The 18,232-nt window shown below is 39.4% G+C and overlaps 1 protein-coding gene across 9 annotated transcripts in view; it reads right to left on the reverse strand.

The window, feature by feature from the left end:
- cacna1aa (calcium channel, voltage-dependent, P/Q type, alpha 1A subunit, a) overlaps positions 1-18,232 on the reverse strand; it is a 145,943-nt gene that overhangs the window by 34,323 nt on the left and 93,388 nt on the right. For 8 of the 9 annotated variants that reach the window (XM_059347449.1, XM_059347451.1, XM_059347447.1 and 5 more), the window contains exons 27-39: positions 15,480-15,579; positions 15,115-15,275; positions 14,103-14,243; positions 13,810-14,011; positions 13,468-13,632; positions 12,405-12,515; positions 9,538-9,621; positions 6,052-6,168; positions 5,315-5,380; positions 4,952-5,049; positions 4,650-4,800; positions 3,472-3,599; positions 555-651 (exon numbers count right to left, since the gene is read on the reverse strand). In XM_059347449.1, coding sequence (XP_059203432.1) covers positions 555-651; positions 3,472-3,599; positions 4,650-4,800; positions 4,952-5,049; positions 5,315-5,380; positions 6,052-6,168; positions 9,538-9,621; positions 12,405-12,515; positions 13,468-13,632; positions 13,810-14,011; positions 14,103-14,243; positions 15,115-15,275; positions 15,480-15,579 — 1,621 coding nt within the window. The remainder of the gene's footprint in view (positions 1-554; positions 652-3,471; positions 3,600-4,649; positions 4,801-4,951; positions 5,050-5,314; positions 5,381-6,051; positions 6,169-9,537; positions 9,622-12,404; positions 12,516-13,467; positions 13,633-13,809; positions 14,012-14,102; positions 14,244-15,114; positions 15,276-15,479; positions 15,580-18,232) is intronic. The other variant, XM_059347446.1, reaches the window with a different exon arrangement.

The raw sequence follows: 18,232 nt of genomic DNA on the forward strand, positions 1-18,232 counted from the left end.
TGTTGCAGGACAAAGGCATATATGTGATTGTGTGTTCGCACAGAAGAGCAGGACAGAGGTTGACAGCAGGGCACCAAGCTGCTGCTGCTCGGACAAGGAGAGAGGGAGGTGGAGGAGGAGGAAGGGGTGTCAATGCAGTTTCTGTCTTTCCCCCAACCCCCAAAAACCAAGAACAATGCAACACTACAGTGAGCAACCGTAGCTTCCTACATTATAGCCATGGCTCCAAGCAAAAGAAAAGAATATCCAAAAAAGAATATATATATATATATATATGTATACATATATAAAAAAAGATTTTTACAATGTGGTAAAACTTCTAAATGTGGATTTTTTTTTTTCACTTAGTGCATTTCACATGCTTCTCTGGGTGTCTGCATTGTCCCGCACATTCTCTAAGCAGTTCAGAATGCAAGTCGATAATGGTGGAAAAGAAGTTGTAAAATTGAAATGAAAAAGAAAGAAAATATATATATAAAGCGGCATTCACTCCATTCCTGGATGCTGTGGCTAGCAAGTGTGGTTGAGAGATTTTGTTTGAATGGAAGTCAAACCTTGCAGGCCACCCTATGGGGGCATTTCTTGCCTAAGCCGAGAGGCGGATCGATAACCCGTAATAAACTGTACATGTCCTTATAATGAATGCGCCCGCTGCAAGAAGAATACAGGGGAGTTAAGAAACACACGCACAAGAAAACACACACACACACACACACACACATCCAGAGAGAAGAGAGAACATTGGGAGGAAGAGCACAAGATTGACAAGTACACAGTATCTTAAAATACTTTACAACATGTTAACTCTTAATAACAGACTCTGTAGAGACATCTGCACATGTATACACCTATGCTAGCTCTACACACTAGGGCTGCACAATTAATAGAATTTTAATCGTGATCGCGATTTTGGCCGCCACCATTAAATTAACCTGATCGTCGGTGATATTTCCATTTTAAAATGCAGCTCTCCTGCATATCTAATCAAGCACTTTCTACACCAGTAGTCCACCAACCACCAGGGGGTGGGGCCGTTTTTCTCCTGGTTGCTGATTGGATAGAACGCTAAGTAGGATGTGACGTAGTACTTGACGCCAACAACAACACGCGCCATTTGTAAAAGCTGGCGAAACAGTGTTGCCAACTTAGCAACTTTGTTGCTATATTTAGCGACTTTTCAGACCCCCTTAGCGACTATTTTTCCAAAAAGCAACTGGCGACAAATCAAGCGACTTTTTCTGGTGTTATTGGAGACTTTTGGAGACTCGATCTTACTCTTCGTCGAAGCAGCAAAGTCCTCCTGCAGCAGTCTCTCCCAGCTGCAGAGCTGGAGGGGATGTTAACCCCTTAGCGTCCAGTCTGCAAATTGCTAATAGGCTAACAGTTAGCTCTGTAGCAGTACAGTGTGTATGTGCTGCTGCTGCAGGAGGTGTTCACTTAGCGATCTCTGTTTGTTTACAACAAGCACCAGGCACAGTTAGCGATGTTGTTAATTCACGATCACTATGTTAATGATCAGCGGAGACTCTGTGCATAATTAGCCATGCTGCTTTCAGCTGCTGACGTTGTGCACAGTTAACGACAGTGAAAACCATACGTCACCTCCGGAGTCTCTAAATCCCTCTGGGGACTAACGAAAGCACGAATGCACACACTAAAAACTGTTCCTATTGTGCAATAAAAATACAGATGTTTTTCCTAACACGATGAATAATCATGATGAATAATCGTGATTACAATATTGATCAAAATAATCGTGATTATCATTTGGCCATAATCGTGCAGCCCTACTACACACCTTAAAAAATGTGGTCCTCAGCAAAATCTTCCTCCTTTCTTCACTTGTTTCTTTCTCTTACTCCTGGTCCTTAGTTTAACAGCACTTTCCTTCCCCTTTCCAGTCTAACCCCTAACTGAATGTGGACACAATGTAATTAAGGAATTGCAAACACATGTCCTTGGTAAACAGCTAAATGCTTAATAGCTGCTTGTGGTGCACAGATTCCCTCCCTCTTAAATATGTGTTCATGCCTTTGTTGCCTGCCTTCTGATTCCTGTGCAGTGGTGCTCATGTTATCATGTAAGTTTCAAGGAATGCAACAAAGGTAAGCAGTTACCTTTGTTGCATGTTAAGAAAACACAGATAACATTTTATTCATCAAAATGTCTATTGATTTCTAAAGGCCTTTGCACACCAGGGGCGATTTTTGTAATGTGCACATCAATATATTTCAAATCAATTTATGTTGTTTTTTTCCCCTTACATTGTCTTATTTCTTCTTCCTTCCTTTTCTTTCACACTTTCCCTGGTTAAAACAGTCTATGTGCAGTCTACAGGACAGCATGAGGGCAACACACAGGCACTGGAATACAGATACCATGAAACGTAGCATGTCTACAGCAGACATTTAGACTACAGAGTTGGACAAGGGAGCTTTGTTTGCAGTGTAGACGTTGCCACATTAAGTTCTCCCTTTTTTTTTTTTAGCAGTATGCAGATTCCAGAGGGAGGAAAAGGTTTGTGAAGGGGTGGTAGGTAATTCAGGACACTTTACAGAAAATAGAAGGAGGGGAGGAGGAGGGAGGGGTTGTACGGTGTGAGAGAGATAACCAGATTCCTGATGAGGATTATATGCTCAGATCCATTACAGCCCTCTTGCAGCTCTTTAACTAGAAAAGTCTGTTCTATTAAGCAGTTGACACTTGTTTTAGTGTTGCTATTAGGGTTGTCAAAAGTATCGATACTCAAAAAAGTATCAATACTAAAACGTTGTATCCGGATACAATACTCATTTTCAAAAGTATCAATACCGCCAAAATATGATGCCAAGTCCCCAGAAGCTATGACAAGCTATGACTTTCCTAATATTGTGCACAGCATACAGCCTCAAGATATTGTTCTAATCGTTATTGTGTATTTTATTTATTTATTTTTTGCACTACCTCAGACCTGAAGCTTGTTATCATAATTGCAGTTTCTTTTTGCACAACTGTTTTTTATTATAAATATTTAACCTGTGGTTCTGTTCATTTTTACATGCTGCATTTTTCTTGTTAATAAAAATATTTCTGTTAAATTCTGGGGTCTTTGTTTTTATCCTGGTGGTATCGAAAATGGTATTGAGTATCTAATATTTTCCTGAGTATCGGTATCGAGTTGAAAATTTTAGTATTGTGACAACGCTAGTTGCTATTGTGCAAAATTGAAGAAAAAAAAACCCTTTTCATTGTGAGGGCCTTTCTCAGTGTGAAAAAGCATATTAAAACAAGAAATAGACAGGTCTTAAGTAATGTCCTTGTGGTTTTATGGGGACTTTCACTGCAAACAGAACCATAAACATGATACATTCATTGATATAACTTTTGTTTTCACTTTGTTCAATAATAAAAGTCATGGCCTGCCAAATTACTGTTGTGAGTGTATGTATGTGTGTGTATGTGCACCATGAGTGCATGCAAATGACCACTCACCAGGCTGCAGGATCATACTCGGCCCATATCCTGACATACTCATCCAGGTGGTGAGGTCCCAGGATGGATGAATCTCTAGTCAGGTACTCAAAGTTGTCCATGATGACGGCTACAAACAGATTCAGCATCTACACACAAACACACACACAAGTTAAACATCGCATCTGACAAAAAGAGTCACGCAAACCTGATTTCACAAAATGATTTCAATAAGTTTAATAATGAATAATGTATTTTTTTTGGAATAGAACAACACTGCAAAAAGGTGTGTCTAAAAACAAGATAAAAACACTAAATCTGAGGGAAATGATCTTGCTGCATGGACAGATAATTTCACTTGACAAGATTTCTTAAAATTAAGATTATTAAATCTGGAAATAAGCATGTTGAACACTTAAAATAAGAAATTAACTCTTAAAACACGATCAATTAAAGCATCAAGCAGCGATGAACTGACCCGAGCAGAGTGCACTGCAAATTATTTGGTTCTTACCAAGATAAAAAAACTTTAGATTTAGAAGTGTTAGATAATATCTTGTTGTCAAAAATGCTGGTTAACATGTCAGAGACCGCCAGAAGTATAACGTTAAGAAGATTGGCTATAAGCCAAAGTTTAAGGTGTTTCTACTTGAATTCAACTTTCTTCTTAAGTCTGTCAGAATTGTAAAAGACAAAAAATATTATGACAGCCTGATGAATGTATAACCTTAATTTCTAATAACTATTTTTTCTCATTATTAGTGAATGCACAGACTTTATGTACTTCGTATTCTCTGCGTGACCAATGTATGTACCTCTTTGTCTTTTTTTTATTATTCTTTTTTTCAAATTATTTTTTACTACTATTTCTCCTGATTAGTTCCTCGTTTCATGACATTTGTTTCTCGAAATCCCTTTTTGTCTGACGTCATAATTGTAATGTTCCTTAATTGTCAATAAAGAAAAAAAAATTAATTGGCTATAGCATAACGTAAGCTTTTTAACATCATAAAAGTGGTATTCATTTGTGAAGATTATCCTGCTGAACAAAACATGTAAGCATCAGAGATGTGTGTTGGCCACAAAGTTTATTTCCTGCAGTGATCCAAAATACAAAAAATCCCAGGTAAATTCTCACTAGACTGCATGGCGATGCTAACTTCCCGGTTGGAACGCATGATTATATAGTATGTACTCACCAAGAATGAACAGAAGAAGATGAAGGAGACAAAGTAGAGGTAAGCAACCTGGCTTCCACACTCGGGCTCTGTGTTCCCTGACATGGGGTCACACTCCTTGTTCCCCAGACACGCCAGCATGATCTCGTGCCACGCCTCTCCTGTTGCACTCCTAAAACACAAAAAAGCTTTTCTTGATCTACGAAGGATTTGGAGGAAAAAGTCTGCCAGGTTTCGGATGGTCATCCGAAAATCTTATAATTCTTTCAGAAGATCAGAATAATTTGCAAACAAATACTGTAGATATATGCAGATTTTCACACCTGAAGAGCAGCATTAGAGCCTGTACGAAGGTCTGGAAGTTGTTGTGTTGGTTGATGGCACTCTCTCCGTCCACTTCAATGGCGATATTCCCAAACAGCTGTTGAATGCAATCATACTGTTAACACTGACAACCAGACTGTAGCTGTTCATCAATGACCTCTCTGGCTTTTTTGCCACTAAAATCAGGCACAACACACTTCCATAATAATCCTCCTCCTCCTCCTCCTTTCATGCACCAAATTCTTATGACCATTATCATCATTCTCCTTCTGTACATCCTCCTCATCATCATTATCCTATAAATATATATTTCATGTATCCCAAAAGCACTACAGCAATTTTAGCTTGAGGCCCTCACCCACCTGCATCCCAATGATGGCGTAGATGAAGAACAGCATGGCAATGAGCAGGCAGACATAAGGCAGTGCCTGAGGAGAGACACATTAATCCTTTAGTATTAACTTTGATACACTTGAGTGCACTGTATGTGAGGCTGCACCTGAACATTGTCTGTTTCCATTGGATATGTGCTTTTCTTTAAAATCTACAAATGTGAATGCATTTGATTAACCTGGTCTCACAGGAATCCGTGAAATAGCCACGGATTTGCTTAACTCAAAATCCGTGGAATAGCCACGGAATCACTCAAATTTCCGTGAAACTGACACGGATTTCGCTACAATGCAAGTTAATTACAGTCATATCCCGTGGCTATTCCATGGATATTTTTTCAGATTGGTTTGTGTCCAAGTCACGTGACTTTCAAGGTTCCGGCGGTCAGAACAAAAAACATGGCGCACAGTTCTCTCATTTTTAGTGAAAAAATTTATATTTTGACTTAGTTTGTGTATAAAAATGGATTTTGATTACATATCTAGCGAGAAATATATGTTTTATTTTCTATATCTTTACTCAGTGAATGTACATAATCACTTTGTATGTTGGAATAGCCACGGGATATGTCATTAACTTGCATTGCAGCAAAATCCGTGTCAGTTTCATGGAAATTTGAGTGATTCCGTGGCTATTCCACGGATTTCTGTGAGACCATGTTGCATTTGATTTGTGTGTATGTTATACTGTATAAGTGGGTGTAAACCTTGAAGGACTGAACGAAGGTCCAGAGCAAGATGCGGATGGTTTCTCCCTGCCTCAGCAGCTTGATGAGACGAGCTGCCCTGAAGAGCCTCAGGAAACTTAGGTTGATGAAATTATTCTACATTACAGCCACAACATAACCATAGAGAAAGAGATAGAGACAGAGACAGAGAGAGGAGGGGCGTAGAGAGGATTAGGATTGAATGTTGAAGGTATGGAAGTATAGAAAAGGGGAAAAGAAACAATAGAGAAAGGTGTATGAGGGGAAGAGAGGAGGAAAGAAGGATTTGGGGTTGGAATAAAGGGAAACAGAAGTTAGTTGTAGTGCAAAAAGTGCAAATGATTTTCCTCAGACAACCAAAACATAACAAAATCAAGAGGAAAAACAGTCAAATCCAAACTGAGGGAGATTCAAACGCAATAAAAATAAAAGAACCAGGAGCCAAACAAGTCAAAGCAAACCAAACTCAAATCAGCAAGGCTCCAACAAGCTTTTCATATCCATTAAGTTAGACAAAACCAAACAAACCAAACAACACAGGGGAAGGACATCATCCAAATCTAGCTAGTTTCATCCAATTGGGTTACGTAGTAGTAATTGTGGGTAGGAATGGTGAGTAGTTAAAAGTGCAGGGACGTCAGGACGTTTCCTTGGAAAGACAACCAAATGCACTAATTCTCTCAAGGCAAAAAATGCAATATTTCAAAAATGAAGCAAGCAGAGCATGCAGATGTGCACTAACACAAGGCAATCCCATAGGATTGGCTGTCTGTGACATTCTGTAGTGATGCCACAGACAATAAGAGCAAGAGGGTGGTTGAAGGACCAACTAGGGTCATAATATCTTCAGTGAATTCTTTTAAGCTCATATCTTTTTATCCTCAACAGCATGTGCCTTAGCTGTGTGTATAGCAGTTAAACTTGATTTTGGTTTGAACAGAAAGCTTATTCAAATTGTTTTTGTTTTGAAAAATGACAAATTATTATAATCAATTTGTGTGAAATCTGTAATACAGAGTTCTTCAACCATGTATCACAGTACAAAACAAAATAATTGAGGTGAGTTGAACTGAGACTTGAAGTGCTCAAAAAGGGGGCTGGCAGCAGGCACATGCAGGTTCCATCTACAATACAGCATGTGCTACGTTTCTCTGAGTTGTGTGTGTGACTGGGTGTGCTGCGGAAATAAAGGGTCTCTGCCAGAGACATGCAAGGGGCAGCATGCATCACTTGTTCTCTCTGCCACGGGCAAAGCTTTGAATTCACTCTGTCATCACTGGAAACACTCTCCCAGTCACTGTCATATGTGCGGATGTCTATGTATCTGTATATGCGCATACGATGAATGGCTAATCTCAATAGATTGAATCTATTCCAGTTTATACAATCCGATACTTTACAAAGTGACAATAGTCTGCAGTACGTCCTGAATAAATGATATGAATTGATACAGTGACTGGAAGAGAGGTTAGAAATGATTTTTTTTTGACAAATTTAGAGCTCATTAAGAGTAGAGGGTTTTGTGTGGTGGGGGTCAAGCAAAACATGCACATTACACAGCTATAACATTGGCTGGGATGCAGTTAAAACAGATGCAGTAAAGTAAGATCTCCAAAAAATTACAAACCATCTACATGTGGATGTTGCAGACATATGGTTTATAGCAGCAAATTTTTGGATTTTTGGTTGGTTCGAAGAACAACCAGAGAGATTGACCAAGCCGGTTGTCATGGGTGGACACAGAGGATTCATAGTGCATTTTGATTGGATGGAATCGCAGGAAGTAGTAGGTGTTGGGGAGAGAAGGGGGTTGGGGCGAAGTAGATTACAGTAGATCGTCGTTAAGTTTGTGGACGATTTAAAGAAAGCATGTAAAAAGATAAAAACAAGAAAGAAATCAACAGTCATTACAGAGACAAGTTAACAAAGAAGCAGGTGTCGGTCTGCAGATTTTGTACATTTATATAGCAGGGATACCAAAGATCAAGACAGCAGCAGATTGCTGGACAAAGGTATGGATTCATAATAAATAAACATGACTGTATACTAATATTAAGACCAACCAGTCCAGTTTATACACGACTTTCAGGTAATAATAGATAAAGCAACCTCAGGCAGCCATATAATAGGTCTAACAGTACAAAAGAACACCCGAATAGTCACTTAAAAGTCTAAATACATTATTGTTTCAAGTGATTATGGGTGTGACGTTATTACATGCCAGATAATGTGTGTACACTGTAAAAAAATGTCTGTAGATTTTACGGTGAACAACTGCTAAACCATGACAGTAAAAGACTGTAAAATGATAAATGGGTTAATTCAGTTTCAGTAACAATGAAACACTGTAAATGTATATATCAGCCAAAACTGTATTTTTTACATTCTTTTTTTTTTTTTTTAAATACATTACTCTACTGTAAAATACACTGGCACTGTGTTTGAAGCAAAAATATACTGTAATATATATACAAGCATAACTGTAATTTTTGCATTTATTTTTTGTAAAAATACTTTTTCTACCTGTTAAATGTACTAAACACCATATCTCTAACAGAAATATACTGTACTATTTAATGGTAAAATCTTTAATTCATGCAGCATTTTTAAAGTATTTTCTTGTCAATTATATGGCAAAACAGCATTTCTTTTGATGGAAAAACTTATTATTTATACAGTAAAAAATTTAATAAAATGGCAATCTTAAATGTGAAATCAACAGTGCCAATATCTTTTTACCATAATATTAAAAAAAGTTGTATTTATTAAGGTTAAGTTCTGGCAACCACAGCTGCCGTTGTTTTTTTTACCGTAAAACAACGTTTTTTTACAGTGTAGATATCATGTTGTTGACCAAACTACCTGGTCTTCTTACCATTGCTAGCTCTGAGCAATTTAGTGCAACATTAATGTAGCACTAATCTACTTCATCAGAAAACTCATTATTAGCTATGATGTTAGGATTTTTTTTCTAGTCTGATTTATTTAATTGTCAGATGTCCAATGGACCTTCAAGACTTCTGCAAACCCTCTGGTGGTCAGCCTGAGATGCAATCTGATCATCTGATTGGCTATTAGGTGGCTTGCAGGAGCTGTGCACTGGCTTGCTACAGAGCATCAGTATGCTTCCTGCCTTCTGTCAGTGGCTCAGTGCTGGCTAGCTGGAGTCTGGTCTCTTCTTGTCCCACCAACTGGGACAATTATATAAGACTTTCAAGAGATGTTCATGCATGACTGACTAATGCTCAACAGCGGCCTCTAACTCATGCTCTCCCCTAACTCCTTGTCTTGTCCGCTGTATGTGTTTCAGACAATGTGACAGATGTGTAAGCCCACAGACACATGCTAAAGCTCACCTAACAAATAGTCATACGAGCTCAGCAAACAGTGCTTATACAACATCATGTCTGTCTCTTTACAGTTTTAACACATCAAGATATCTCAAACATCTACACCAAAAAAAAGGAATCGGATCCTGCTACTTACCCCAAGCTCAGTAACTAGGATGTCAGTAATGCTGCCCAGAACTGTCACACAGTCAAAAATATTCCAGGCATCTTTGAAATAATTCTGTTGTCAGGATAAGAGAGAGAAGAAAGAAGAGAAGAAAGAGGGAGGGTGAGGTGAGATAGGGAGAGTGAGAGGTAGATGAGGTGACATGGACAGGAAAATGTAGGAGAACATGGATGAGTAAAAAAAATATTGAGATAATTTGGCGATTCAAGGAGATGGAGCACAGACGGACCACATTGAAATAACAAGGAAAAGGATATGAGAGAGTTGAAGTGATATTAAAATTAAAAAAAAAGATGCAAAGAGAATGTAAAGAGTGAGACAGAGGGAGAATAAAAGTCAGACAGAAAGAAAAAGAGAACAAGAAAAGTGGGGGGAAAAAAGGCATGTCAGTGTCCGACAGGAACAGGAAAGAAATCAGATAAGACAAATGGACCATCAGTGACGGCACGTTGGATGGATGCCAGCAGACAAGCTGGGGACAACTTGTACTGCATCAGAACACTACGCCAGCCATCAAACATCACATACTGTAATATCCCTGTACATCAAAAACCAAGGCGTACCGAATTCCTTCTAGTTCCAAAAACCTTCATAAAATAGGCCCTTTTCCATATGTAATTCATAGAAATGCATTTATACAGAATTATAGATTTTTACATTTCCTCTGTAGAAGTAGAGTGACTCAATGAGAAATAGGGACGAATAGGAAAAAACACTGATGAGCGAGGTCTGCTTCTTTTGCTCTCCTACATATTGCCTGCAGCCAAACTTTGCATTAGACAAGTGGAGAGACATGTAGAGAGCAAAGGAGGCGGCTATTAAAATAAACCACCTTGACACACACACACACACACACACACACACACACACACACACACACAGATGTCTCTGAGACCTGCTGTTATTTGTGTGTATGACTGTGCACTCTCCCAAATTCAAATCCTATCCAGCTTAATCTCCACCCTCTCTGTAATCTTTGCTCCTCATTTTACGCCTATCTGTCATTCACTCTCACTCCTCTAATTACTGTATTACTGTTCCCCCTGACCTGTTTCTCCTCCCAATATTCATCCCTGAACCATCTCTTCTATCCAGTTTTTTCCTCATCTGCCTCCCTCCCTTTCCCTCTCTGATGACTGCACACTTTATGCAGACTTTTGGTAGTTTCCTATTTCATTGCATCTTTTCTTACTTGTTTCTAGCTCATTATTTCCCCAGTTTCTCCTTAAATATGAAAGCAATAATGCATAACAGTCATCGTGTCCCAATGTAACAAAATAATAGATGGGGGCGGCCTCCACGACATGAAACAGAGCGACATTTTATTTGCTGCATCAATTGTTTTCTACATCTCTCTTTTTTAGCCCATTGTTTTGGTTATCAGGCAAGCACGTATATTGAGACAAAAATTACTTGAAGTAGCTTTTAAAAGTATAATATGGAACATTTCTGCATTAAAATGTCTGTAAAAATGACAAGACCTATGTTATATATTTTGTTGAGCTGTGTACTTACATTATCCCAAATGTTATTGTAAAACATACAATGTCATAGAACTATAGTCAGTAACAGTAATATGGCATTTGTTCTGCCACAAAGCATAATTTTTCATGAATTGCTGCCAGTTTTCAACCCAGTTATCTAGTACAGATATGATATCTCACCATGGATCCAGCTATGATATGCAACTATGACAAGTGGCTCAAGCGGAGTCATCCCTATGTTCCTCGGCCCCCTTTTTTTTCTTTTTTTTTTTTAGAAAAAAGGGTCCTATGTTCCCTGTTTTTCCCAAAAAGGGTCCTATGTTCCCCTGTAGCAATACATACCGGGGAGCATTGGTCCCTTTTTCTGAAAAAGGGTCTTAAGCTAAGGGTTAGGGTTATGGTTAGGGTTAGGGTTAGCTCGAGACCAGCAGGTTTGCCACCCCTGACCTAATCTTTCCTCGTCTAGGCCTATTTGCATGTGCGCGTCAAACAGCCCGTAGGCCTACATAGGCCTATTTGCCATGGAATTAGGCAGTAATGGTGGAAAAAGTAACAGACCGGGGAACATGGGACCCTTTTTGGGAAAAAGCGGGGAAAAATGGTCCTATGTTCCCCAGTCTCATACAAAGAGGGGAACATAGGACCTGGGGAACATAGACACACTCCCGCTCAAGCTAGCCACCAAGCTAATGTGTACGGTACATGTAATAATGTTGTAATGTTACAACAATGTAAAACATTCTTATAAAGTTATTTTTAGCATGATTGTTTTGACCGTTAGCTATGGTAGCTGTATAGTTTAACTTGTTAAACGGTTAAGTTAGGAAGGTTAGCTAATGCTATTTTAGCTAACCTTACTTTAGCTAACCTTACTTTAGCTAACTTTACTTGTGGCTGTTTCATCAAAATTAAATGACATAAATGTGAATAAACATTACGTGAATAAAACTTCAAGACATTTACTTGTCCGTAAACAGTATTTTTGGCACACACTACTTCATGACATCATCAAAGTCTTTTTTTCCCCCTACTGTTTTGATTGAAAAACCCCTAATGGCAGAAATGACACCTTGTGTGTTTAAGTACACTCTTGTAAGACTATTATCATTACTCTGAAACGTAACGTAAAACATTTTCCTGAGCTAATAGACAAGAGTGGATTTTAGGCAGAGTACAGTGAATTTTTGAAGCGCTCATTTGTTTGCCCTAAAATAAATAATTTGGATACAGTGACAACATTTGACATTAGGGAGCTTTCAGCACTTTCTACAAAGATACAGTAGAGCAGTACGTCCACACACACAAACAAACACACACACACACACACACACACACACACACACACACACTCACCAGTACTCCAAAGGCGATGATCTTGAGTACACACTCCATGGAGAAGAGGGAGGTAAACACTATGTTCAGGTTGGCTAACACAGCTTCATAGGTATCAGAAGCTCCGTCATACTATAAACAAACACACACGTACACACAGGCAGCACACACATTCATAACAACAAACCAGTGTACAAATACAATGGATGGATTTCCATACACACAGACGCACATACAGACACAAACACCGCCAGGGGCAGAAAGGAGGGCGAGTATAAAGACATATAAAAAGACACACAGTTCAGCTCATACAATGGAGAGTCAGACATATTCATTAAAATGTTTTGAACACAGGAAATAGTGTACACAGAGGTGTCAAATGAGTGTTAAAGTCAGGCAAGAGATACAAAGAGCTGAGATGTTAACTTCAGAAAATTCAATGATAATTTGCTAGTGTGTCTACGTTAACCCTCTGAACCTAAAACTCTCCCAGCTGTTTAAAAGGCATGTTTTCTTTTTCTTAAAGATCACCTAAATTAAACCATATCCAGAAACTGTAGAAACACAAATTATCACTGGATTTTCACATTTCCAATGGCCCTTGAATGAATAGTGTGTGGTTCAACACTTCTGTCAAGATAAAAATAACCAAATCTAAAACAAAAATAGTGACAATTCATCAAAATCCCTTCATTCTACACGTCTCATTTAAAATTTAGCCAAAAATAAACTGTTTGCACTAATAAGATCCTGTGAAAAACATGAAATTCTGCACTCATCAGCACAACTGGGAAGCCATGAATGACTTAGCTGACACCAACAGACAAAAATTTAACTGAACTTCAGGCTGTTTACATAGAGTAGAGAGGAGAGGACAAGACAGGTTATAAGTAGACGTTTAAAAAGGAAAAGAAAGAAAAGTTCAATATGTATAACATCTTTATGTCTTGTGTTTAATCTTTTTTTAATTATATATGGCATTATAACTTTGTCATACTACACAAAAGACATGTTTGAGATCTCGGGGTTCAGAGGGTTACTGTGTGCATTATTGTTCCTATGATTGCAGCATGAAGACATTTACCTTCATCATCAGTACGACTGTGTTGAGCGCGATCATCGCCATTATAGTATACTCAAATGGCGGCGACACCACAAACTCCCACATTTTGTACTGAAAGCTCAGCTTGTTCTGAGGCATGTGGCGTGTCAGAGGCCTGGCGTTGATGGCGAAGTCTATGCAAGCTCTCTGCAAAAAAACAAACAAGAAAAGGTTTGTTCTCATCCCGCTATAATCTTCTCCTGTATTCTTCTTTTCCCTCTTTCCATCCCTTCTTCTCTAGTTGCAATCCTCCCTCTTGCTGCCTTCGGGTCACCCTCCTAATACTCTTTAAATCTCTTACTTTACTCCCTAAACCTCTCTCACCTCGTTCTTTTCTAAACTGTAATCCTCCATCATCTTGTCTCCTTGCTCCTGGAAAGTGATGATGATGAGAGCCACGAAGATGTTGACGAAGAAGAAGGGGAAGACCACGAAGTACACCACGTAAAAGATGGACATTTCCATCCGGTACCCCGGGCTCGGGCCCTGGTTCTCATAAGTCGCATCCACTGAATGCTTCAGCACCCTGAAGAGGAAGAGAAGGGAACAATGGAGGGTTTTTGGCTGTCGGAAATCATGTGTGCTGCATGTGACTGCATATGTTAAAGAACACTCACTGCGGCCACCCCTCTCCGGTAGACACGGTGAAGAGGGTGAGGAGGGCCCAAGCCACGTTGTCGTAGTGGAAATCGTACTTCTTCCACTCCCGCTTCTGCGCCTTCACTTCGTTATCACGTTCATATACCAGATACTCGCCCCTGAAATACACACATTACATCGTCAGCACAATGTTTAAAGAAGAAAGAGTTTGCTTTGTCATTTATATATTCTTTTGTGTTCCTGAGGAAAGCATTTTGCACAAAAGGGCCTCAACTCAATATTAACAAGGTAACCAGAATATTATCACAACTCTGTCTCGATATAAGCCATATTTCAACTAGGGGGGGAAAGTGGCCACCGGGAAAGTCTCAGGCCAGAGACTCTGGAGGTGACGTATGGTTTTCACCATGGCTAACTGTGCACAACGTCAGCAGCTGAAAGCAGCATGGCTAATTATGCACAGAGTCTCCGCTGATCATAAACATAGTGATTGTGAATTAACGGCATGGCTAACTGTGCACGGAGTGTCCGGTGCTTGTTGTAAACAAACAGAGATCACTAAGTAAACACCTCCTGCAGCAGCAGCAGCACATACACACTGTATTGCTACAGAGCTAACTGTAGCTAACTGTAGCTAACTGCCGCTAACGGCACCTCTTCTTAACAAGCAGCAGTTAGCTGGATTTGTCGCCAGTCGCTTTCTTGAAAAATAGTCGCTAAGGGGGTCTGAAAAGTAGCTAAATTTAGCAACAAAGTCGCTAAGTTGGGAACACTGCTTTGCAGGCTTTTACAAATGGCGTGTGTTCACATCCCGCTTAGCGATATATCCAATCAGTAACCAGGCTTTTGTCAGGGGAGAAAAAAGACCCTGCTCTTCAACAGGGACTAAAAAAGTTCTGACAAAAGCCGGCTCCGGACTGCTCGTATTCAAATTAGGGGCGTTTTGGCAAGTGCGACCCGCCTCATTCCGGATATTGTCCGGCTATTACCGGGTAGTGGAAACAGCCCTATAGTTGTGTGTTTCCTGACCTGCAGTCGCGCTCAAACTCTTTGGATTCATCAGTGCAGTAAAAGAAGCGTCCCTTGAAAAGCTGCACAGCCACCACAGCAAAGATGAACATGAAGAGTAAGTAGACAATCAGGATGTTGAGCACATTCTTCAGGGAGTTCACAACGCAGTCAAACACAGCCTGAGGATCGTGAAAGAGAACAGCAGATGGAGACATGTTGGTTTTTGTATCAAAGAAATACATTGAATTGCAATTATTTGTGTGTTTTGGTCTTGACTTGTGGCATCAGATGCCATTAAAAAGTTAAGAGCTAAAAATGTATAGATGGCACATTATGCCTAATGTGTACAGCTGCCTGGTAGCATATTAATTGTGTAAACGTACCTTGAGTTTGGGAAGACGTTTAATAGTCTTCAGAGGTCGCAACACTCTCAGTACCCTCAGAGACTTGATAGTGCTGATGTCTTTTCCCTTACTGCTCCCCCTATATGTGTTAGCACACGCAAACCAACACACAGAAACACATATGTACATCCACACAAGAGTACGTACACACACACACACACACACACACACACACATACACACACATATAAAAAGAGTCAGCAGGTTCGGGTGGATAAGACAGGCTTGGTTCCTCTCGTTTCCAAAATGGCAGTGGGCAGCCATTCCTTGATGGTATTTGTGTCCGAGTTAACTCAAAAAGAGTAACTGCGTCGGGGTTAAATCCATAGCAACACATGCAGCATTGCTATTATGTTACGCTTATTTCTAAGTGTGAGGTTAGCATTGTTGCTACATGCTAGAGTTAGGTGGTATTTAACTACAGTACATGCTATGGGAACAACTGGTGTCATTGCTGTCTGAATGCTAACTAGAAACTACACTTGTTTAATACTTCGCAATGTATTTCAATGCTTTACAAAGACGGCTAAAGCCTCGCCTTGCACATGCCCAGCTAATGGTGAAATATATTCATGCTGCATTGAAACCTTGCTTCCCATGCTGCAATATTTCCTCCTTTTAGCAGCAGGTTGAGTGATGGAGAACTCTATTCTACACAGAGACATTTACAGAGAGAGTTTGAGAGCCATGTTAGCAGCTGACCAATGGAGGCCTTGTTATGTTGTCTTCACACCCAACGCAAAGCAAATTTTTTGCATGGTGCGATTATATGCAGCGCAAATGAAGTGTTCAATAAGAAACGGAAGAAAAAAATGTTTGTCACTGCCTGTGGGCATCCAGAGCGCTACGACAGTACCTCATCGGTACACAGATCGGACAAAAAAGCTTGAAGAAACTTAGCAAGGAAGCTGAACGATCTGGTAAGTTCTGAAAATATGTGTCTGTTACTAGATTCCACCTTTTGGTTGTAATTCACGATGAAGCACTAGCATTCGTGCAAAACCACTGGTTCTTCCGACATCCTTATCTGGCTTATACTAGCAATCAGTGGTGGAAGAAGAATTCAGATGCAATTGTGTAAGTAGCATTTAAATGTTAATATATTGTTGATTGTTAATTCATAAAAATGTATAATCATAATAATCATTTTAAATCGATCATATTTTTTCACGGCAAATCTCGACCTGAAAAGCAAAGCTGACGGCTAAATGTAGTGGGGTAAAAAGTACAATAACTGCCTCTAAAATGTAGTGAAGTAGAAGTATAAAGTTACACAAATGTAAATACTCAAGTAAAGTACAAGTACCTCCAAATTGTACTTTTTTGTTCTTTTTTAAATGTACTTCGTTACATTCAACCACTGTTAGCAATTTTGATTCAACAGTTTTTGTGTAGTACGTCTTTCTTGTCAGAGTAGTAATGCAAGTAGACACAAAGGATCCGGCAGTCGAACCTCAGTGGTGGGCCGTCAGGGCCAGCAAGGCCTTCTCTGCTGGCCTAACATAACCAGAAACCATGATCATAATTATGATAAAGGTTAATTTAATTTTTTATTTTCTTTCCCTAAATATCTAAAAGTATTCATATTCTCTTCATGTCATATTATGCTCCTTCCAGTGCTGTTGTTTTTAGGTTAGAGTTTTTATCCAATCAGAATTCAGCTATCTTATGTTCCCAGGCTGTATGAAATCTGCCCGGGCCTTCAGAATCAACAATGCGGGCGTCTGTGCACTGTAAGTGAACGGGCAAATACAGTTGATAGATAGTTGCGATAGCCAATCAGATCACGAGTTGTGTCAGTAAGGCCCTCTAGCTGGCCTCACGTTGAACGTGACATTTACGCGTCCTGTGATTGGATATGGATACTTACTAGTTTGAGCCACGGCAGTGCTATGCAGATCAACAGAGTCACACCCGGCCGGGACTGTTAACGGTATGTAAATAATCTGGCGCATTGGCGCAGCTGTGTGGTTGTACTCAAAGCAACAGGTCACAGAAAGTCATGATACGTCACGTTTTGACATGAAAAAGTTTATTTACAAAGAGACTTGTTTATTGTGTTGCTGTCGCCAAAGTATGTCTTGTTAGTGTCTTTCTGATATTAAACTGCGATTTTGCAATGTATTGTACAATCTTGTTAAAGCTTGCATATTCTTTGTGGACTCATTTAATAAAACTTTTTGGAAAGATAATTTTAAAGACCCTTTTATTTTTAAGTTTTGACAGTAGCATATCAGATATGTTTTAATTGCTGATGCGGTATTGTTGATTTTTAAAATGCGCCGGATAATAGCCCATTTTGTAAACAACTGAGGTGATGCAATGCCTAGTAGTGCTTAAGTGTGTTTCTAACTACTCTCCAGTCCTGGTGTTATAAATGCTGGCAAAATGAAAGGTATTTATTGACTAAGTTGGACATCACTGAAGGCCTAAGTGTGAAATGCACCGCCCGCCACTGTCGAACCTGCAGGCCAAAATTCACTTTGCGTTTGGTGTGAGCATAGCCTTAGAGTGGTAATCTACAGTGAAATACGCTCTTGTTAACATAATTAACATACGTCGCTTTGGATAAAAGCGTCTGCTAAAACTTATATTGTAGAATTACACCTTAATTATTTCCCATTGTATAGTTAAGTAAGATAAAACCAACTCTTTGACCTTTAAACATAAGTATCAATTTGGAAGTGTCGCGATTTGTATAAAAAAAGCGATAAAAACTTGAATGAACAGCC

The sequence above is a fragment of the Centropristis striata genome, chromosome 13 (genome assembly GCF_030273125.1).
Source record: "Centropristis striata isolate RG_2023a ecotype Rhode Island chromosome 13, C.striata_1.0, whole genome shotgun sequence".
Taxonomy (NCBI): Eukaryota; Metazoa; Chordata; class Actinopteri; order Perciformes; family Serranidae; genus Centropristis; species Centropristis striata.